The sequence below is a fragment of the Phallusia mammillata genome, chromosome 3, assembly GCF_965637545.1.
Source record: "Phallusia mammillata chromosome 3, kaPhaMamm4.hap1.1, whole genome shotgun sequence".
NCBI classification, from domain to species: Eukaryota; Metazoa; Chordata; class Ascidiacea; order Phlebobranchia; family Ascidiidae; genus Phallusia; species Phallusia mammillata.
The window spans coordinates 13,475,551-13,498,761 of NC_137254.1; the positions used below are offsets into that span (position 1 = coordinate 13,475,551).

Below are 23,211 nucleotides of genomic sequence, written 5' to 3' on the forward strand. Positions count from 1 at the left end.
ATTCATGATTTTTTACTGGGGTTTATTGTCCATATTGCTAAGACATTTGTCTTAATAAATAAAAAACATTCATGATTTTTTACTGGGGTTTAATAACAAATTGTCCATGTTCCTGAGATATTTGTCTTAATACATAAATAAACATGCATGCATGATTGTTTGATTCTTTACTGGGGTGGAGTTTAATATACTCTTTCTGTCAAGCACTGTCTGTCTGTCTGTCTGTCCAGCACACTGACCCACTTTGTTTGGCTATAAGCGTCCAACAGCGCAAATAACAATGAACACATAAGTTATGAGCCGTTACTTTTCGTGCCCTTTTGACTTTGGCAAAGCCTTTGTTCAGTACAAGATCGATTTCCTATCCCGCTGTGTTTGCAAGACAAAAACACTTCGTCGCCGCGTTGGCGCCAAACGCACAGCTGGTGTGAATGCCGTTTTTGCGTCAGACGTTGCGCGGAAAAAACGCGATCAGCCGTTGCCGCCGCTAATCGCCAGCCGCCACCGTCAACCGCGTCTGGTGTGCAGAGCCCTTAAGAATACCTGTTTGTTATTGGTTGTCTAACAATACACGTGAAATACCGAATAAAAATCCGCGTCTGACGAAAACATAGCATTCTACGTGGAAAGTTTACTTTGCTTTCAGTGCTGACGAAAATGGTTTGCCAAGGAACTAACTAACTACAGACATGGGGTGAGACATTAAAAAGTTTTTACAGTGGCATTTTGTTTTAAATTAAAAAAGGTCTTTGTGGCTCCCAGTGGCTTTTTTACTATGTGAAATTGGTCCAAATGGCTCTTAGAGTGGCAAATATTGGCGCCTCCAGAAGTATGTGCTTCTAGTTTCATGGGTAGAGAGTGTATTGAGCTTATTCTCTAATATAGTCAACTAAACAGAAGTCTACGCAGTAAGTTAATTGACAAGGATCGGTATATCGTATCTAACATTTTCTAGTGTCGCCCGTCCGTATGACTTTCGAATATTCTAAATTTATTCCGTAATAGAAGTGTTCGGATCGCAAAAAAAGGTTAACGCAACTGAAACAAAGTTGTCAGGGTTGTCAATATGGTAACCCTAATCTAGCGCCCAAACAAAACATGAAATACCTTTGGAATGCTATAATTCACTGTGCTCGGCCTATAATACCGACGTCTAAAACCCCAGAAAACCTTGTGTAACCATTCGATAACGCATTAGTAAACACGAGTGCACTGACCTGTAACCGAAAGAAAAAAAGGGCAGTCGTAGACAAGGGAGTGTTTACCAAACTAGATCACCTAAAAAAAACGTTATCACAGCAGGTTATTTTTTTTTATGTTATCGCCATGGATTAGTTATGTGCGAACATTTGTCATGAGCTTAGGAAAAAAGGAAAACCGGATACTTCGGTCGTAAATTTACCTTGTAACGCGTTAGTAAACACGAGTGCACTGACCTGTAACCGAAAGAAAAAAGGGCAGTCCTACAGCTCGTCGAGTATCAGATTTTACTGTGTGAAGTAGACAAGGGAGTGTTTAACAAACTAGATCACCTAAAAAAACGTTATCACAGCAGGTTAGTTTTTTTTATCTTATCGCCATGGATTAGTTGTGTGCGAACATTTGTCATGAGCTTAGGAAAAAAGGAAAACCGGTTGCTTCGTCAGTACTCGCATGACGGAAACGACTAGGGTCATGCTTTGTGGACATAGTGCGTCTGTCAAACTTATCCAAGCGGCATGTGGAAGTTTGTTACATCACAGTGTTCAACGAGTTGTAGCTGGCTATTCACCAGTAACGCGACCGTTTCAAAAGGAAAAAAGCAGTGGTAATTGTATGTTTAATGCCACAACTTTCGTGGCTGAAGTAAGTTTTACAGCATATCAGACTTTTAGTCCTGAGCAATGTTTGCTGATGGCAAAAAAAACGAAAGGTAGATGTTGAATGCAAAATTTTCGCTGAAAGATTAAGTAATGCACAATTTTTACTGAATTTCGAGGTAAAGCGGCGGAGTATTTAGTTATCTGCACATTAAAGGAGTAGTTGACATTATAAGACGAAATATAAATTTGGTTTAATCAAGAAAAGGTGCAGATATCAGAAGTTTGCTAGCTCAGATACAAAAGTATTAGGATGCTGCAACCAACACTAGCTTTGTGATATCTAAAAACATAAGCTTTTATGAGAGGAAAAGTTAGCAAAGAATGTTTGATGGTCTGTGCAGAACTATCGCTCCTTTAATAAGAATCCTAACAATTCCCACTGTCCGCACGACAAACAAAAATGAGAAGACTGTCCGGACAGGAATTGGATTACAGATTTCGAATTTGCTGTAAAGGTTATGTTTTGCAAATACGAATCAGCTACACGCTAATCGACAAGACAAAGTCATTTGCGTTTATGAATCCCTTTATGAGAGCAACAAGCTTACTCAAGTGCATATTTTATAAGAATGTCGACTGAAATTGACGAGATTAGAAACGTGCTCAAAGCTTTACTTGCTAGTTTAATTGATTCATAATGGAACTTAAATTGCAAATATGTATCAAGAAATTTTTTTGCGTGTAGTTGTGTTTTAAACTGGACGCTTGTTTCTTCCGTTGTCAGCTCAGATTTGTGTTGTCGCTTTTATAAAATGTTATTTAAGTTTTCTCGGAGCCAACGACATTCTGATTGAATTGACAATTTTATTTAATAGTTGATTAGTTGGATGCAAAGAAAGACGATTCGGAGTATTTGTTTATCTTACCTTTTAAAAGGAACAACCTTATCAATGCGGCTGATGTGGAAAATACTTCAGTCGTAAATTTACCTTTTAAACGTCACATGATGAATCACACTGGAAAGAAACCACACCGATGCGCTGTTTGCGACAAAGGGTATAGTCGAGTTGGATATTTGAAACTACACATGATGAATCACACTGGAGAAAAACCACATCACTGCGTTGTGTGTGAAAAGAGGTTTATTCAACTTGGACATTTGAAAAGACACATGCTGATTCACACTGGCGAGAAACCACATCGATGTAATGTTTGTGAAAAGAGGTTCAATAATGTTGGACATTTGAAAAGGCACATGCTGATTCACACTGGCGAGAAACCGCATCGATGTAATGTTTGTAAAAAAGGGTTTCGTCAGGCTGGATATTTAAAAACACACATGCTGATTCACACTGGCGAGAAACCACATCGATGTAATGTTTGTGAAAAGAGGTTCAATAATGTTGGACATTTGAAAAGGCACATGCTGATTCACACTGGTGATAAACCACATCGATGTGATGTGTGTGAAAAAAGGTTTTGTCGGGCTGGATATTTGAAAACACACATGCTGGTTCACACTGGAGAGAAACCACATCGATGTGAAGTTTGTGAAAAACGATTTAGTAACGTTGGAAATTTGAATGCACACATATTGATTCACACTGGTGATAAACTTCATCGATGCAACATTTGTAACAAAAGTTTTAGACAAAGAGTAGGCGTAAAAATGCACATGAGGATTCACACTAACGAGAAACCTCATCAATGTAATGTTTGTAACAAAAGATTTCGCCAAGGCGTACATTTGAAATCACACATGATAACTCACACTGTTGAGAAACTTTATCCATGCAATGTTTGCGAACAAAAATTTAGCCGAATGGCAGTATTAAAAAGACACATGTTGACTCACATTAAAGAGAAACCACATCAATGTAATGCTTGTGGCAAAAGATTTGGTCTTAATGGAAGTGTGAAAAGACACATGTTGACGCACACAAATGAGAAAACTCATGGATGTGACACTTGTGAAAAGTCAGTTTAACGTGGCGAACAACTGAAAAAACACATGTTGATTCATACTAAATAAAAAAGGAAAAGTAACGAAGTTACAAGGAAATAAAGAAAAACTTACAAGGAAAGTTAAAAAGTGTGCAGTGTTGGGTAAATAACCAAACGCATTCGACGGCTCCACATTAAAATTCAAGTGCGCTTTCGACACACCCACAAATTGAATTCTGTAAAACGCATTGATTTTTGTAGTGAGTCCTTTTTTACGATTTCGCCTTTCTTTACCAAATTGATGAGGACTGTTGACGAATCCACTGAGGAAAATAAACAAGCTAACTGATCATGAAACTAATGACATTGATTTAGGAATTGTATTTCAAACCCCAGTCGACGTTTGAGATAATAGGGGAAAGTCGCTTGAAACTTGCTTAATTTGCGAAATTGTCGCCAGGTGGCAGAATATCTTTTAGATAGCTAAAAGATAGCTTAAAAGCCTACCTAGTTCCAAGCTTGACGCTGTGCTTTCCGTTCGTTACCGACGGAAAAACAAAATTTGCAATTTTATTATTTTTTTCCGGGATCAAAGTATTTTTTGTACAAGGTACCTGAAGGTATTAAGGCCCCACCAATTATATTTTTAAATATGGGAGAAAAAAAACTACCGCTCTCATCGGATTTTAAACTTTACACGTATTTAGAACCTTGTGCGAAGTTAAAAATAGTTGTTACAACCAGTCAAAATCTTTATCCTGTGCATTCGCGACTTTTTATCGGTCCCCTTCCCTGAAGGGGACACATCTTGATTTCACTGTTTTTATTTATTTATTTTTTCCCTGCACTTTTGGCATGAAATCTTTGATGGATTTGGATTAAACTTTTACAGGTGGTAGATATGGTCATGTAGATGTGCCCTTTGGTTCGTTCAAATTGATAGCCCCAGTGGTACCCCACTAGCCCCAAAAACCTAAAACGATTTTGTATGTTGCTGCGCACCACAAACGAAAGATTTCTGTGGTGTCACAGTATAATATAGGCAACAGAACATATGGTACTTATGTTTGCACAAAACTTGCTGGACGGTTCTGCACCTGTCAGTTATAGCGAAGAACCCCCTAAAACGAGGAAACTAGTGTGTGTTCTTTTATTACGTTTTCCTTCGTCACGCTTGAATGACACTTTATTAAACTTACTGGGCTTACATTAAACTGTACAGTAACTTGCAGCTAATGTGACACTATCGTTTTTTTGCAGAACTTCGAACAAATTAATGAAAATGTTTGTGGTGATGTCTAATTTAATGTTGTAATGGTACCACTAATGACACTATTGTGTTTTAATAGAATGCAGAAAATAAAAATGTTAAGTTTTTGGTGATGTCTAATTTAATTTAATGTTGTAATTGTACCACTAATGCACTATTGTGTTTTTATAGAATGTAGAAAAAGAAACTGTAAGTTTGTGTTGATGTCTAATTTAATGTTGTAATGGTACCACTAATGACATTATTGTGTTTTTATAGAATGCAGAAAATGTAAGTTTGTGGTGATGTCTAGTTTAATTTAATGTTGTAATGGTACCACTAATAACACTATTGTGTTTTTTATAGAATGCAGAAAATGTAAGTTTGTGGTGATGTCTAATTTAATTTAATGTGGTAATGGTACCACTAATAACACTATTGTGTTTTTTATAGAATGCAGAAAATGTAAGTTTGTGGTGATGTCTAATTTAATTTAATGTTGTAAAGGTACCACTAATGACACTATTGTGTTTTTGTAGAATGCTGAACAGTAAAAAATTTGTAAGTATGCATAGTACATGCACCATATTACAAATGTAATTTTGTTATTGCCCTTTTTTGTGTTTCGCAGAAAAAAGAAATACAAGTTTTGGAAATTGCTTATGGTGTTATTCTTTTAGGTTCATGCGAAAGAATTAACACTTATTAGCACAAAACTACATGGCAGTTGATGACAGTTTAGGGCAGGAATAGTTAACTTTTTTTGCTATTGCTAATGAAATAATATGAGAATTCCAACCACACCCATGAGGCTCTCATTTGTGGTCGTTGGCATTTTTGTTAACCCAGACGCCTCGCCAGTAGCCCTATGAAACTGGGAGTTTGTAGTACAACCACACCTGTTGAGCGTTCAAGCCTTTAGACCTTATTACCAGCCTAGGCTTTTGGTTAACCACACCATTGGAGCGTTCAAGACTGCAGCAGACTTCTTGGTTAACCACACCGATAAGGCGTTCAAGCAAAAATGCTTATTGGTTAACCACACTCAGGCGTTCAAGCAAAAATGCGTATTAAATAAAAATTTAACAACTACATTTTGTTTCTATCTGCTAATGTTAGTTAAAGCAACTTCACTTTGTTCTAATGTTTGTACATCAAGTATTTTGTTTCAGTTTCTTAAGCTCAATTAAAGAACTTATCTACATGACAAAACTCCTCATCCTAAAATTTACAACATTCCTACTTACATTTAAAGCATACTTTTGAACTTTGCTTTCTTTTACACCCGAATAAAAGCCATTCTTCTGGATTTAATTTGGGCAAAATGATCAATAACTTTCTACTTGATATCTAAATGACTACTAAGAAACTGTTTTTCTATTGCAAGCAAAAGCATGAAGTCTTTCTGAATTCATTGTGTTTCTTAGAACAGTTTTATTCTCTTTAGTGTTGAAAAGCATCGTTCAGCCTGTGAAGTAGTCATAGGGATTGTCAAAAGGATTTTTATCAGTTTTGTAATTTCACTCAATATATCATCTAGATTATTTTCCATGATAAATTTCAATATCTCGGGTAATTTGCACACATTTAGTTCAGTTGCCAGCTTTTCTGTGTCAATGAAGGGATAAGTTTCCGGTCAAACAATCTAGCAGCTACTATGTGTTCAGTGGAAGAGTATCTGTCCGTAATATCAACACATATACAGTCACATACTTCCCTAGCTTCTGCCTTGAGTGTCTTAAAGGGTTTTCACAGTACTTTGAATTTCTTATTTTAGAAATAGCACACTTAAAATTTGTCCACATATTCACTGACCTTAAAAGCTTCAATATCTCGAGATTGCATTTGATTGTAAATCAGGGGTGCAAAAACTTTTTCAGAATCTGGTAGCGCGCCGAAAATTTTAGTAGCACATACGTTTTTGTGTGTGTGTCTTTTTCCACCTAATGCACACCTATTTTGTTACTAAAAGTTGTATCACAGGTTCCTATTTTACAAACGGCTACCAAATGTCTCAAATTGTTTAGAATCTAAAGAATTTTGATTTATCTCACAATATATCCCAGTTGCTTGTGTCTGAAAGTTTATTCCTAAACTTTTGAACTGAACAGTTTGATGATCGGTCTTAATTGTTAATGACGTCACTATCTAAATTGTTACGTTGTTTGTTGCCTGTCATTTCGCATTGTTTGCACATAACAGCGTACAAAAAGTCTGTCATGTATTGCTACCGAGATCTCGTCAGTAGCCCCGCAAAATCTATTTATACCAGTTTTACTGTATACCCTAAAAAAATAAGTTATAGCCTACATCCATACAGTTTCGCGGCCACACCAATTTGTCTCTGAGTACGCACATGGCAGCGTGAAGTGACTGTTCGCAAAATTGTAGAAATAGCAGGCTAAAGCACGTTGTACTTGTTTATAAATGTATCGGAAATTTGTTCCGATGCCGCTTAAGTGTAGGATGAGTAGCGATGCCACACATAGCATCAGGTAAGACAGTATTTTTGGGCCAACCATAAATACAACATGTAATGATTTATCAAGTTTGTAGAGCTCTTCTGGCAAATGTAATTTTATTTCGACGTTTCGACGTCCTATATACGCTACAGGTGTAGACTGTAAATTAAGACCTCAGTTTATTTTTGTAAAAATCTTTATTTTGCCAAAATATTGTGTCGCTACAAAGCTGTTGTAAATGTTTGTGCGACGTGAGTGTAGTTGAGTGCATGTGCGTTACAAATTCTTTTTGAGACACGAACGTGTGCTTGCCTCATACGTTCGACGATTAGCATGTGCCTTCACATTCGGTCCCAACGTGTAAGAATACTGATAATGAGAGTGATGTTCTTTTTAGGTTATAAAAGAGTATGCAGAAACCACTACTTCAATTGATGACAGTCATAGTTATGTCATATCAATTGATGAAGGCACCTTTTACACAGTTACCGTAGCTTCGCGATAGTGCCTCATAAAAATATGCGACTAACGTAATTCGGTCGCGGCTTGATCCAAGCGTGTTTTTCGCCAAAACAATATTGGTAGATCGTTGCCTAATCTTTATTTTTAGCTAGTTGTGCTACTGCATTATTACTTTATTATTATTATTATTCTGAGAAAATTATTTAAAAAAATATAGACCACCTATAAGCGTGACCACAAATTGCAGTCGCGCACGCAAGTTTGTTGGTCGCGCGGCGCAACCGTGCGACCGCATTTTTGCACCCCTGTTGTAAATAATTTCGACATAGGGCATAATCTGATAAAATAGCCCCAATCAAAACTTGAAATTATCGTCAGTCAAGTATTTTAAAATGCCTGTTGCTTCTGCAGTTGTTTGGTCTGCATTTGCCTGAATTTCAGTGAGGCATTTTTTTAAAGGTGACAAGTTTTCATAAACTCTGATTATGGTCCGAATATTGAAGTTCCACCTTGTAGCAGATGGACGTGGAATTTTGGCATCCATATGTTTTTTTAAAATGGTAACAGGTTGTGGTGATCTTGAGAAAAATGTTGGAATAGCCAAAACGTTAGAAAAAAATATTCTTGCATTTCGACTAATACTTGCTGCATTTTTCATGATCAAATTGAGTTGATGTGCATAACAGTAAATAAAATGTGCATTACTAAACACTGCTTTTACTTTTTTCTGAACTCCTGATTTTCTGCCTCTCAAAACATTTGCACCATCATATGTCTGAGCTATTAATTTTTGTCCATTTCCTTGAAGGATGATGTCCAATTGTTCAAAAATAAGATTTGATATGCCATCAGCTGCTTGATTTTCTGGAGTAAAAAAAACCCAAAAGCGCTCGTATATTTCTCCATACAAAAAGTAACGCAGAATAAGGACCATTTGTGTAGTTTCCGAAACATCAGTTCCACCAACTCTCGAAATGACCGATAGCGAACAATTACATGACATAGCCACTTGTGGTTCCCACGTTATAAGTCACGTAGCATATGAAAGTTACGTAATGGAAAAGTTACAAGTCATGGCAGCTCTACCCATGACGTCAATGCGAATATTACATCATTTATGTTACAATACCCATGGATTAAGAGCATCATCTTTTTCATCACGCAAGTTTCAAAGTTTTCACAGAACAAAATGCAGTCTATAATCTTCACAACTTTTTTTGTTGTGTTCAATAATTGAAAGTCTATAAGCCTCACTAAGTTTTTCCTTAATATTTACAGTTCCCAAAAGTGAAAGTGAAACATCATTGTCCACATGCTTCTTTGACTTTTCATGTTTTTCTGCTTTCTCACCTATTTTGGCTACATTTGTAAAACCATCTTTTGTCCAGCATTTTTCATCACCTCCAAACAGCAAACATGGAAAACAGAACAGTGCATTTTTAACTTCACAACCACAAAACCATCTTTTTTCATTTGATACCATTCAGAATTAAAACTGCGTATATATTTCTTGTTGTGGCTCATTCCTGGCTGACAAAGTTGAATATCAGGCGTTGAACGCCCTTTTTTCATTATACTTACCTTTTCAGAACTTGATAACTGCGAAAACTTAAGTTGCTAAAGCTCACTTACAGTCACCGAATGAGAATCTTTAAAAGCCATGATTAACCTTTCCATCAAAAACTGTAAAAATGATTAAAAAAGAATAACTGTCGTACTGTACTCATTGTCGAACCTGATGGTACACTTGATTTGCTTTGGCACACAATAAACGCGGAACAGACAACTACTTTCGGGTGCCCATGTCACACGCTACTAGATTGGTGGAGCTGCGCGAGCCGCAGCACCCTGGCTCCTATTTCGCCCAGCATGTAGCTTTTTAAAGTGCGCATGCGCAGAACCGCAAAACGTCATGAAACGTCAGAAAACTGGAGCTGCAGTTCCAGCATAGGTAAACATTAGTGTTTCAAAAAAAAAAAATTGTTAATGTAAAAAAAGGTGATAAGGGCGAAAATTATGGAATAAAAAATAAAAATAATGAAAGTTATTTGTAATATTATGATAGGGGTATTAATTAAAAATATCTAGGGGGTGCTGCAGCTCCGCAGCACCCTAGCACGAGCCGCCCCTGATCTTAAAACATAAACCATAAAACAAAAGTAAGCAGGTAAATGGCGGTCGTTTGTGAAATAAGAATCTGCGATGCAGCCGTCCAAGCAAAAAGGTTGTGCACCACTGCACTAAGGTTTTATTTTCTATTTTTGACGTAACAAAGAGCATTGTGTGAGTTGTTAGGAGGCAGAAAAACAACGAAATTTTGTTGGCAGCAAAAACATGTCTTTTTCATGTTTGTGTGCAGATGCTAAAAATACAATGCTTCATTTTGGTAAAAACTAAAAATTGCCGGAATTAAAGTAATCCTGAAACAAGTTGCTTGTATTATTATGTGAGAATTTAACAAAATGACAAACAGTAACAGTGGCCACTATGTTTGAAAAAACTAATTATGACTCACCAAACAAAATGCGTTAAAACCTAGGATGTTATTTGGGGTTCGACCAAATGCTGAAGAATATCGTAGGGGTTCGGCCGTTATAAAAAGGTTAAGTGATAGATCGCGAAGATTCTATTTGAATAAGGTTGCTTAGGTAACACTATTTAAATATAAAAAAATCTGATTTGCTGAGAAATTGTGTGAAAACTTGGGGATTATTGGAAAGATGTCTCAATTGAGGAAAAAAGGGTCGAACAATCTGTGGTTCTTGAAAGGATAGAATCCCTGAGGGATGAGGTTCGGGAGAGTAAAATCTCCACCGACTTAACCCTAAAAGAACTAATCAATGAGCTCAGGGAGATCCGCAAGAGCCAAACTTTCTTGCAGGAACAATATGATACGGTACAGACTCAGCTGGTAAACAACGAGGCTGAGATGAAACTTCTAAAAACTGAAAACAGGGAACTCAAAAAGGCTGTAAAAGAACTACAAGTGCAAACAATCTCCAATGTCGAGAGCTTAAATGATCTCGAGCAATATGGTCGAAGACCATGCTTGGAGTTCAAAGGCCTGCCCTATTCGGAAACGGAGCCTGAGATCAGTATCTCTCACCGACTTAGGCGAGTCTCTAAAGATCATCCCCGTCCGGTAATCATTGCTAAATTTATGAGCCGCAAAGTGAGAGATGCCATTTACTCCAACCGGTATAGGCTGAAACAATCCAACAAAGGCGTAGCCCCTGGGAACCAAATTTTCATCAACGAGAGCCTGACAAAGAAGAACCGTGAGCGATTTAACAACTGTCTCCGGTTTAAGAGGGAGCACCAGTACCATCACATCTGGATTAGGAACGGAGCGACATTTCTGAAGAAGAATGGCAACAGCAACATTATTGCCACCCACAGTGACAAAGACTTGGTGAGGCATAAGATTTGTTAATACTTGTTGTATTTTAACCCACAAACTTTTACAACTTCTCTTCCACATGAAATGCAACAAATGCGCAAGTAATCTTCACAATAACACCCCATACTTTTGTACCATGCCTACTATCCTATTTACCATTCAGCAATGTCAGTAACTCAGAGCTAGAAAGTGCTATTTCACCAGTAAAATCACCATTTTCACCCTGTTTACTGGCCAACATTGATCACACTCATTCATGTTACTATGATTGTGCATCCATGAACTATGCCCTAAAGAAACTTAGCAACAAAGATATGTTAATATTGCACATAAACATTCGAAGTCTGAGAAAAAAACAAACCTGCTTTAGAACAACTTCTGTCTGATATGGTAAGATCCCCTGACATTGTTATGATATCTGAGACTAGAATAACCCTAAATGGCATAACCACTGCTACTGATATAATGGGATATAATTTCCATCATACTGATACTTCACACAGTGCAGGAGGAGTAGGAGTTTATATAAAATCACACATTTTTTATAGCATAAGATCTGATATTAAATTTACTGCTCCAGATACTGAAAGTCATTGGTTGCAACTTAAATTGAAACAAAAAAATGTAAAATTGGGAGTAACATACAGACATCCCAAACATTCATTTGAAGTGTTCCAGGATGCACTATCATCAGTATTGCATAAGCTCAGTGATACCAACCATCCTGTATATATATGTGGTGACTTTGACATAGATCTCATGCAATACAAGGATGTAAAAAGTCTTCAAAACTTTTTTATGATCTCTCACCATTAATATGTCAACCAACTCGTTTAACGAACCACAGCCAAACTCTTATTGACCACTTTTACACAAACAATGTACATATTACCTGCAAATCAGGAATACTGACTGCAGACATTTCTGACCACTTGCCAACTTTTGTGTTAAAAATTCCTGAAAAGAAATTAGACCCGAATATAAAAGATGCTGTTATGAAAATACCACTGTTACCTGAAACTATATTACATCAATTTTCTTCATTTAACCATGTATTTAACAAAATACTGCAACACCATGCACCACTGACCACAGTGAGTAGAAGAAGAAAATTGGCCAAGAAACCTTGGATAAGCAAGAGTATTTATAAATCAATCACAGTAAAAAATAAAATGTATCATGCTTTATGTAGGTCAGGATTTTCAAGTACAAGTAAACATAACCAATATAAACAGTATCGTACCAAGCTAAACCGCATTCTGAGAGAAGCTAAACATAAATACATCGAAAACGAACTGACAGATCACAGAAATGATGTTGGTGGAATGTGGAAAATTATTAATAGTTTGTTGTCACGAAAACAAACTTTACACAACGCTCCTGCCGGACTACAACTAGATGGAATATCACAATGCACTAAAGACCCAGTTTTAATTGCTAGCAATTTTAATCAGTTCTTTGCTAACATACAAGCAAATATGGCATTATCCATTCCACAGCCAGTTATGCCACCACTTGATAGTTCCTCCATCATCCTTCTTCTTCTATGACACTACCCCAGATGAGGTGGAAATGTATATATCCACTCTTGACAGTCAAAAATCTGTGCCCAGTTATGAAATTCCTATTAAATACATCAAAATGGTTAAAAGCATTATTTCACCTTTGCTCTCCGAGACTTTCAACTGGTGTATACAACATTGGGAATATTACCCCACTGAACTGAAAATTGCGGAAGTAATACCCATTCATAAATCAGACTCACAAGTTGAATGCACTAACTACAGACCAATTTCACTGCTATTCCCTTTTGCTAAGATTTTTGAAAAAATTATGTATGATCGTTTGTATGACTACGTTGAAAAAAATGGAATGTTAACAACTCACCAGTATGGTTTTCGATGCAATCGATCCACCTTCCTGGCAAGTTACGATATCCACGAAAAAGTGTTACCATACTGAGTTAGAGCATCAGTATGGAAAACGGGGAAGTCCCTCAGAACTGTTCCGTAGCTACTTAAGTCACCGCAAACAATGCACACGCATAGCCAATGTAACATCACAACTGCTAAACGTTACCTGTGGTTGCCTTCAAGGTTCGTCACTGGCTCCTTTACTCTTCTCGCTTTGCATTAACGATTTACCAACGGCATCTAAATTCACAACGAAACTCTTTGCGGATGACACGTGTTTAAGCATGCCATCAGAGTCGCTGACTGATCTACAGGCAAACGTAAACAAGGAACTCGTTTATATTGACAACTTGATGCGCCACAACAATCTTTCGCTTGTTCACTTTTTTGAAGTAGTGGGGTTGTAAGACGTGGAACTGAGCAACCTTGTGATGGTTCTTTCTGTTGTGATCGGCGCCACTTGCTCCACCAAACGTGGGCCTCATCCACATTGGCTTACAACCAGAGTTTGGAAGAAGTGGATACAACGGGGCGACATGCTTACCAAGTACCAGAACTTCAGGCATTAACTCGTGCCGAAAGCAATATTGTCGGGGACACAAGGCTTCAGGCGGGCAAGTAAAGTTCAGTTTTGAACTTGCGCGACTTCAGATTGTGAACCGTATTCGCGAGCAAATAAAACAGATGAGAAAGACTGGGAATGTATTGCACGAGATTAAAGAATCGACTCCAGCGGAGACCCAAAGCATGGCAATGAGGTTTATCTCTCTTGCAGTGAAACTACAGCAGACCCTCTCGGCGATCATCAGTTCGTTTTATCTAAACTTGTTGCATGTGAACATAAACAGCCATCATGTGTTTTTCCTGGTGTTGCCAAAAAATCAAGATTCTGAAAATTGTCCATTTTTAATAAAGTTTGCAGCCGCTTTGTGTTTGGGTATTCATCCAGAAAATGTGTATCACGGTAGCTTCAAAAGACAATGGCACAATGACAAGTGGTATTTTTTTTCCTGTGCTTTACTGTCTCCTCGTGCTTTTTAAAATGCTTAACCGTGACCCAATAGTACAGTGGCAAACCTTACAATATCCGTTTTTACTTTCGCTCGCTGTCGTACGATTGTTTCCATTTTTATATGACATTGTTGAACTTTTTAAACTAAATAAACTCGATGCTACTTGCCGGCGCTGACACGTTTTTCGGAACACAAATTTTATGATTTCCAATAAGCTCTGCCTAGCCCACAATTAATATTTTTTCCTTTAGTGCAATTGTAGCATTGATTTGTCGAAAAGGGCTTGTGTGACGTATACGGGAATTCAATGAAACAGAGCATACCCATTGTAATGGCGCAGTTAGCGGATTTAAGCCGTAATTTGTGGTTTCAGAAGCGCAAACCTTAAAAAAAGCAAAAACGCCCAAAATAAACAGGGCTAAAAAAGCCAACCAACTACATAAACCGCCAAATTTTACAAAAGTTTTCGCCAAACCACCAGTTGCTATTTTTGGTGCCAACTACATTCAAAAAAGCCAATTTTGAGGTTTTTGGCCGCCAAATTGGCAACCCTGTGTCGCGTTTGGTCCTTGGAGAGACATATTAACTCATTTAAGATTGCAAAGATGTCAGCCAAGTAAGCAATTCTGTGAAGTTGGTTTTTGTCGCCGAACAGTGCGCAAAACTGTGCTTTGGATTTTAGATTCAAAATTGTTTTTAGTTTATTACGAAGATCAAAAACACGTTTCAAAACTTTGACGGTGAGTCGGTACGGTTCTCAAATGGTCACCTATCATTTGTTAGGAATACAATGACGGATAAACGGGGCAAATCAGAACAATTATTTTGTTCAACTCGGTTGATTTTTATGTTAAAGTCGGAAGAAGCGTGCAGTGCTGTAAACACTGACCTATATCCTGTTTCCATGGCTGTGGGTCCGATCGGACTTTTTTGCTTATATCGTCTCTGATAGGACGCTAAACAAATTTTATTTGCGTTTTAGCGGATCTCGTCAAAAGGGATTAGGAACTTTTGTTTGCTTCGATAGTTGTTGCCCATGTCTACTTTCAAACAGTTTTACAAAAGTATGGTTATTATGAATACCTTTAAAACGAAGTTATTTGCAATTCAGCTATTTACCCTACAAAACAGAATTTTCAGGCGACCCTAGGTTGGGAAACACTGGTTTAAACAATAAATACACGAAGTATCTAAAACCGAAGCAAGAGCTGCACCTAACCTGCAGCTGTCGTGAAATGACTTGGGACCTACCAAAATTTTAAACGCTCAACACACCATATCAACCTAATTATTTCACTTAATGGTTTATGATTGACAGTAAGTAGACAATGTGTAACAGTACAACAGTAAAAAGTAGGCTACAAGGTGTGAAATGAAAAGTTTACTGACAGTGCAACCTCTACAACACCACGACAATGCAGTTTGTAAACAATTTTTGACCTATTATAAAAATTTTGCCAAATTAAAATACCGATCGGTTTTGTCTGTATCTGAGTAACCCAATACCGCAACAATGTTTAGTATGCTGTATGACAAAAACGGTCTTCCCAAACGACATTTAACAAACGGCATGTTTTTGGGTATGTTTTGTGTCCAGGTAGAGTAAAATCAGAACACTATCGCCTTTCACCCAGAAGTTAAAACGTTGCCGTTCCAAAAAGTCTTTAGTTGTTATCATCGAGGCTGGCTAGTGATCACCAATTACGTTAAGCGGTAGTGTAACAAATAACTTATCGAAACAAAACCGTCTCATTTCGAACATTGTAATTCACGTTTGGCTGCGTGTGTCGCGTTGTTACACAACAGAAATTGCTAGACAAATTCTACACCAGATCGGCTATAAATCGTCTTGATGTTCTGTGATTGGACCCTGACTTTGTACACAAAGTTTGCGATGAGCCAGTAGTAGGGGAACAGGTGCAGTTCAGTGCCATATACCGGGTATGGGATTATTACATTTTATTCGTTATTGCCTGGTCGTTTAAAACAATTACGATTTTTTGGTTTGCACACCTAGTTCCTGAAATCTCATCTTGCTTGATTCTCTTCATAACGTGCGCAGTGTCGTTACATTAGCTGAACAAGATGGCACAAGAACCGTTTTGTTTTAAATGTACAAAACGAGGCAGGGATACCAACTGTGTGATGCTGCAATACTTGCCAAAAAGGACTTGTAACTTAATAGTGTCTACTTCTCGTGTGTATCAACATGTGTCTTTTCAAATGTCCTCGATGGCTAAATGGTTTCTCACATATGTCACATCGATAGGGTTTCTCTCTCGTGTGGGTCGTCATGTGCATTGTTAAATCTCCAACTTCTTTTCACATACATCACATTGAAAGGTTGTTTTATTGGTGGGAGTCAATTGTTTTCGTTTGAAGGTACCTTTCTCAGAAACAGTGCTTACATTTTTTTTGGACAGTTGTTGACGTTTGGATGTCTCAGATAATTTCTGCTGATCACAAGCATCTGCACATTGCAGATCGGTTTGCTTCAAAATTAATTCCTGGGTCGCCATTGTTCATTTTTGTTTATCTGCGAAAACGACAAAATGGTTTTTATGTTGTACTGCTCTCTGAAAACATTTTTTATTTGGGCGTTAAAATCAGTTGATAACAATTTTAACATATAGCAGTTCAAAATCCACAGCCAACAGTCAAAATTACATTGCAAAAGCGAACTTGTTTCATTATCATTATTATCAACTAAAACCCTCAATCAGTATATTTTAACCTCTGATGTTAAGTAAAGTTGATGACTACTATAGAAACCGGCAATATCTTAATTCGATATGTCCTGTAATTGTAAACTTTGGGGCAAACTTCGAAAATATGTTAAACACTTCCTTCCTAGCTACAGTTGGGCATACAAGGCTTTAAACAAGTGCAACAAGAAAAACTATGTGACAATTGAGGATGAAGCGAGTTACTTTGTCTGTTCGCTGATAGTCTATTATTTACCATCATTTTAAACCAGTTCTACGCTTACCAGTAATTCGTCTGGATTTTGCAAAAGATTACATAGAAATAGCCGAAATCTCCCGTACCTGCAATCATATAACACTGTTCGCAAACTCAGAAGATCTATTCTTAGCGAAGCTTTTAGTTAAATATTCGAATGTTCTGACAATTGCCTTAATAATGTTACACTGATTTAACACCTTGAAAATATCCCCTTGGTACAGCATACAACAGAAGGTTGAAACTAAAAAGAACGAAACACTGCGGGTTGTCTTAAACGGAAAACTGAATTATAGTCGCAGCTGCACAAACGCCACACGGCAAAGTACATCTAGTAGAAAGAACATGTTTCACAAATCGTTTATTTTTCAATATAGTTGCTGCAGACCAAAGTTTATGAAGTCTGTACGTTATTCTTTTCTATTACAGTAAAACTTTAAACACGTGGGTGACTACAACACAATTCCTAGAGTGGACGAATACATATTTGTTTTGTTAAACATTATTCTACAAACCGAGCACTCTAATACCCCTGCGTAAGCTTCGCGCATAGCATCTGGCACATCCAGCGCACAAACATAACATTGAATATCTTGAGATGGCCTAAAATTTACACCTGCAGTAGAATTAAATATTTTAAAATAAAAGCACTGGAACTTATTTTAGACGCCCAACAACGCATCAGTAAACACGAGTGCATTGACCTGTAACCGAAAGAAAAAAGGGCAGCTCGTTGAGCGCCAGGTCCACTGTATGATGTGTACTTTTACAAAAGCAATTTAACTTTTATAAAAGCAATTTAAAATGTGATCAGTGCATGGATGAAACTTTTCCGTTATCGTCATAGTTAAGCTAAGTAATTTTACAACGATAATATTTGTCTTGTGTTGTGGGAAAAATAAAACACGCCCTTTGCTTGGTTAGTACGCTAACAATTTGACGAAAACGAGATGGGTTATCTTTTAGCGCAATCCAGGGTTTATGGAGATCAGTGGGAAAAAGCGACAAATCTGTTAACGATTTATATATCGATTTTCGATCCACTTTCAACTTGGGACTTCGATTTGCTTAAGGATTTCAAAGCACTCTGGGACCCGTTTTCCAATACGTATCTCATGAACATACAAGGAGTTTTAAACCAAAGGAGATACTATATAAGGGTATTGTACGAAACAACTTCATCGGACAATGTGTAGAGAAAAATATGACTCATTATTTTTTATTAGAATTAATTGCGTTGAAAAAACAGATTTGTTAACCACTAGACGTGCCTTGAAAACTCACCCAAGATGCCACGGTCCATTTAGCGACCGCTGCTTTAATCCGTCCCACATTGCATGCTCTGGTTTGCAACAGGAAATTGAATTGCTTCCTGTCTGACAAGAACGCCTGCATTCGCCGCACAACAATTGACTTATTATGTGTGAAAAAGCAAAGGAAGGTTTCGGGTTGTATGTGACATTAAACGTAAAGTGTGATGTTGGGCTGCGCACTGAAAGCATATTTCCAAAATGTTTCCGAATTCGAACCACAGGCTTTTTCAGCCAATCACAAGAGCGGAATTCTGCGGGTTGTAGTTACGTCACGTCTAGGTTGCTAAGCGGTTACTTTAACTTCTTAGATCAGTGGTTCCCAAACTTTTTCATATTTTTTTCAAAACGGTCCCTTTGCCATTATTTCGAGGGCTCGCGGTCCTGAAGCCTAAATGTGTATTAAATAAATACGAAAGTTGATTGCACTATTTTAGCTAGTTATGCCAAATTTGCGTATAACAATCATCCAAAGACAGCATGTGACATCACAAACAGGACAAAAACATTACTATTGTGCGCGAACAATTGCCTTTCTGATAGTTTTCATTTAATAAAGGCCATTGTTTAGCAATAGAGACAGTCGATTCTCAATTCTACTTTGTATAAACTTATTTAGTGGCACAAACTGACGCCAAATAAGATCATAGAATTGCTTCAACCGCTTCGCGGTCCCCAAAAAATTGCCTCACGGACCTCTAAAGGACCGCGGACCCCAGTTTGGGAACCGCTGTCTTAGATGGACAAGACATTATTAACAAATTTACCTGGTTTGCACTTCAACTTGATGCCTCTGACGTAAATATGCACAAGGAATGATCACGAGAAACTTACACATAATATGGTACAGCACTAGTAGACAGATTAAAAGATTAACGTATAAACAGCAAGTCGAACGAGTTTATTTGTTCGAACAATGCCTTAGTTTAAAACGTCTACAAGTGTTACTTTTTCACGGCATTCGAAGCCGTACAATCCAAGGACGAATCCCATTTTTTTTCAGATTATAGTCTTTTTCAGCAATGGTGGCACAAAACTCTTTAAAACAAGAAAAATTCTCCTTTTCCGATTGTGCCTCGAACAATGACAGCTTTCTCCGAAACGATTTGCTAATTCTGTGAAGGTCACAGACGAGGTTCAATACCTATCCTGAAGTTAAATTTAAAATCAGTTCGATTTAAAATCAGTTCATTCATATAAAATGTGATATCGACCATGAATGCTAACTTTGACAGCCAAGTAGGATCGGAAAACTACGAATTGGCTCTGCCTTTTTCAGACAAGGAACGATATTGTTGGACTTGTGTATAGTAAGTTTCTTTTTTATCGGGAAAAACTTTTTATAAAAAACACATAATTAATATGTGTTTGTATACACAACTGGTTTCAACAACGTTGTAAACAGTCATTATTACGTCGTTTGCGTCATAATAAAGGCAATTATTACGTGCATTCTGCTGAAAGCTTCTTTTAGAGTACCGTAGTCTTCTCTGCAAGTATTGGTAGTTGACATGTTGCTGAAATAACTAATAGACATTGTGTTGCTTACAGTTAATGTAGTAAATTATATGTTTTATGAATTGAAATTTACTAATGTTATCGGCTTATATCTTATCATTAGACGTCTTGGTATTGCTTATTTCATAATTTTTGAACCTTAAATTTATTATGAGTAAAAGATTTGAAAGTGGAGCTAGCAAGCGCAAGAAAAAGAAATTTGAAAATGATATGCTAAAGAAGATAAAATCAATCACTGCTTTCATGCATCAACCTCTGACAGAAGCAACAGGTGCTGGCAGTGAAGTAGGTGCCTTGACGCTATCACAAGAAAATCAGTGTAGCGAAGCTGATCAGCCAACTACTAGCATTCGACCAGAAGAAAGTTTTACAGAAAAAGCAATGCAGGACGTTGAACAGCAACCTGGTAATGAGGAAGGAGACATTCCCAGTGAAAATGAAGTTACAAGTATATTTCAAAACTCAGTTGCTGCAAAGGGAGGGGAAAAAGAAACACATCAAAGTAGTGGGGATAGTCAAAATTTTCAATTCACACCTAGTGAAGTAGATCAGTCCCAAAGTATTACAGATACTTATGCAGATGATGCCGAACATAGATCTACACATACACTGAGTTTAGAGGACGTTGGTTTGTGGAAAAAATTATCAAATGAAGAAATAGCCTACTGGATAGAGAGAGGCCCTTCTGAAGTTCAGCACAGTAGTGGTCCATTTTCTAGTTCCAAACGAGTGTACAAAAAGCAATCCAGGTTTTGCACAAAAACTCTGTTTTTTGCAACGAAAGTCAATGGTGAAACATATAGCAGAGAGTGGCTTGTATATTCCCCCGCAAAAGGACGCGTATATTGCTTTGTTTGTAAACTCTTTCCAAATCATGCATCTTCTTCGGCTTTAGCAGCTGATGGTTTTGACGACTGGCACAACTCTCATCTTATCCAAGCTCATGAAAACTCAGAAAAACACACAAATGCCATGTTAACCTACCTAACAAGGAGGCGAGGATATACGCTTACTTCAAAGCTGGAGGAGCAAATAAAAGCAGAACAGCAGTATTGGTGGCATGTAATGGAAAGAATCACCGCTGTAATTTGTACTCTTGCAGAACGAGGCCTACCTTTTGGAGGGGACAATGAACGATTTGGATCTCCTAATAACGGCAATTATCTTGGTCTTTTAGAACTAGTGGCTAAGTTTGATCCATTTTTACTTGCTCATATCAATCGCTATGGAAATTCAGGATCAGGAAATCCCTCTTATTTGTCAAAAACTATTTGCGAAGAGATGATTCAGCTCATGGCCAAAAAAGTTAAAGAGTCAATTGTGGCTGACGTAAAAAAATCGGGATATTTCAGCTTTTCTGTGGATTCTACTCCCGATATTTCACATACCGATCAGTTAACTTTGATTATCAGATACGTGTCTCCTGTAAACGGTTTACCAAGTGAGAGATTCATAACTTTTCTTGAGCTGAAAGACCACTCTGGGGTAGGCATGGCAGATTTAGTGCATAAATATCTCACTACTGAGCTTCAGCTTGATTTTAATAAATGCCGAGGGCAGTCTTACGACAATGCTGCAAACATGGCTGGTAGATACAACGGTATGCAGCAAAAAATCCTAGAAAGAAATAAATTTGCAAAATTTATTCCATGCGCAGGTCACTCCTTAAATTTAGTAGGCCGCTCAGCTGTTGATTGCTGCCTTGATGCAGTGAACTGTTTTGGTATTATCAATGAAATTTACACTTTTTTTTCGGGTTCCACAAAGAGGTGGGCAGTTCTAAAATCATTTTTGCAACCTCATTCTAAAGTGCCAAAACATTTGTCAGATACTAGGTGGGATGCACATGCAAAAGCCACGGAAGCTATTTTGGAAAGTTACAGTGCCATCACTAATGCTCTCAGTCATTTGCACTCCAATGTAAGTGAGAAGGGTGATACCAGACTTCATGCTAACAACCTTTTACAAAAAATGGAAAAATTGGAATTTGTGTTTATGTTGCATTTTTGGTCCAGAGTACTAGGTCGTTTTCACAGGGTTAGCAAAGCCCTTCAGAAATCTGTATTGTTATTAAGTACTTGTGCCGAATTGTACAGTTCATCTGTAGACTTTCTAAGCGAAATTAGAGATGAGTTTGACGAGTTTGATCAGAAAGCAAAAGCAACCTTGCCGAATATTAACTACAGAGCTGCCACTAGGAGACAAAGAAATGCACCTGACGCTTTAAGTGAACTCTCTTCAAAGGAGAGGTTTAAAATAAATTCCTTTATCCCTATGCTCGACGCACTTGAAACCAATTTAAAAAGAAGAGCTAGTGTATACAGTGACATTGCAGAAATGTTCCTCTTTCTTGCTAATCTGAAAGCAACTAAGGTAGAAATTGTACGAGGCGTAAAACTTTTAAAGGAAGCGTATCCGGAAGATGTTGACCTGAAACTTACTGATGAACTTCTACATTTTCATTTGTACGTGAAACAAACACAAAACCAAGGGCTTACCGGTACAGAAGAGCGATCTGTTTGCTTGTCTCATGCAGACCTCTATGAAATTATGTGCAAGGAAAAAATTAACACTGCCTTTCCTAATGTGGAAGCAATATTAAGACTGTTTCTTAGCCTAATGGTCACTAACTGCTCAGGAGAGAGATCTTTCTCAAGGCTCAAAACCATCAAAAATAAACTGAGATCGACAATGTCCCAAGAAAGGTTGTCCGCACTGAGCATTTTGTGCATTGAGAGTGACAAACTTAAACAGATAAATTTTAATGAACTTTTGCATGATTTTGCTTTGACAAAAGCTAGAAAAATTTTTGTTTAGCCTATTCTTACTCTATTTCAGGGGTTCCCAAACTTTTTTAGTCTGTGGCCCAAACAGGCCCCACGAGAGGGGGTGCAGCCGGTGCGCCGCACCGGAGCCCATGAGAGTCTAGACTGTCAAATGTGTACGTGTTTTATTATCGTTTTAAAACCGAAAAAAGTTAAAGCTAATTGTCGAATGTGGATTTGTTTTAGTGCAACTCTATGCTACACGCTTCGTTGCGCATTGCACAACAATTTTTTGATCGTTACGTCGGCGCACACGCGAATTGTATAGTGATCTCTTTTCGGTGCCGTTCCAAGTTTTTTTGTGTGTCACAGCTGTGTTCGTTATTTAGTAAGGATTTGCAATGTCTGACAC

At 37.6% G+C, this 23,211-nt stretch overlaps 3 protein-coding genes and 1 long non-coding RNA gene across 7 annotated transcripts; 3 read left to right on the forward strand and 1 right to left on the reverse strand.

Moving 5' to 3' along the window:
- Window positions 1-630: 630 nt before the first annotated feature.
- Window positions 631-5,654, forward strand: LOC145218968 (uncharacterized). Its single transcript, XM_080086389.1, has 2 exons — window positions 631-694; window positions 2,678-5,654. Exon 2 carries the CDS (start codon window positions 2,806-2,808, stop codon window positions 3,787-3,789), a length of 984 nt encoding a protein of 327 aa, XP_079942515.1. The 5' UTR covers window positions 631-694; window positions 2,678-2,805; the 3' UTR covers window positions 3,790-5,654.
- On the forward strand, window positions 4,801-11,352 carry LOC145219580 (uncharacterized). The gene is made up of 7 exons (XM_080086929.1): window positions 4,801-4,884; window positions 5,188-5,205; window positions 5,275-5,286; window positions 5,362-5,373; window positions 5,449-5,460; window positions 5,535-5,545; window positions 10,689-11,352. Exons 1-7 carry the CDS (start codon window positions 4,801-4,803, stop codon window positions 11,350-11,352), a joined length of 813 nt encoding a protein of 270 aa, XP_079943055.1.
- A 4,038-nt stretch (window positions 11,353-15,390) lies between these two features.
- On the reverse strand, window positions 15,391-22,239 carry LOC145219019 (uncharacterized). 4 transcript variants are annotated; one of them, XR_013857801.1, is made up of 5 exons: window positions 19,284-22,239; window positions 18,491-18,595; window positions 17,737-17,822; window positions 17,235-17,292; window positions 15,391-16,781 (listed from the first exon to the last, which is right to left on the reverse strand). It is a non-coding gene; the product is annotated as an uncharacterized LOC145219019 (long non-coding RNA). The 4 variants fall into 4 exon arrangements; XR_013857799.1 differs by having other exon boundaries at window positions 17,722-17,822; XR_013857798.1 differs by lacking the exon at window positions 17,737-17,822.
- Window positions 22,240-22,308: 69 nt separating this feature from the next.
- LOC145219582 (uncharacterized) lies at window positions 22,309-22,851 on the forward strand. The gene has a single exon (XM_080086930.1). The coding sequence runs from the start codon at window positions 22,309-22,311 to the stop codon at window positions 22,849-22,851; it is 543 nt and encodes a 180-aa protein (XP_079943056.1).
- Window positions 22,852-23,211: the final 360 nt, after the last annotated feature.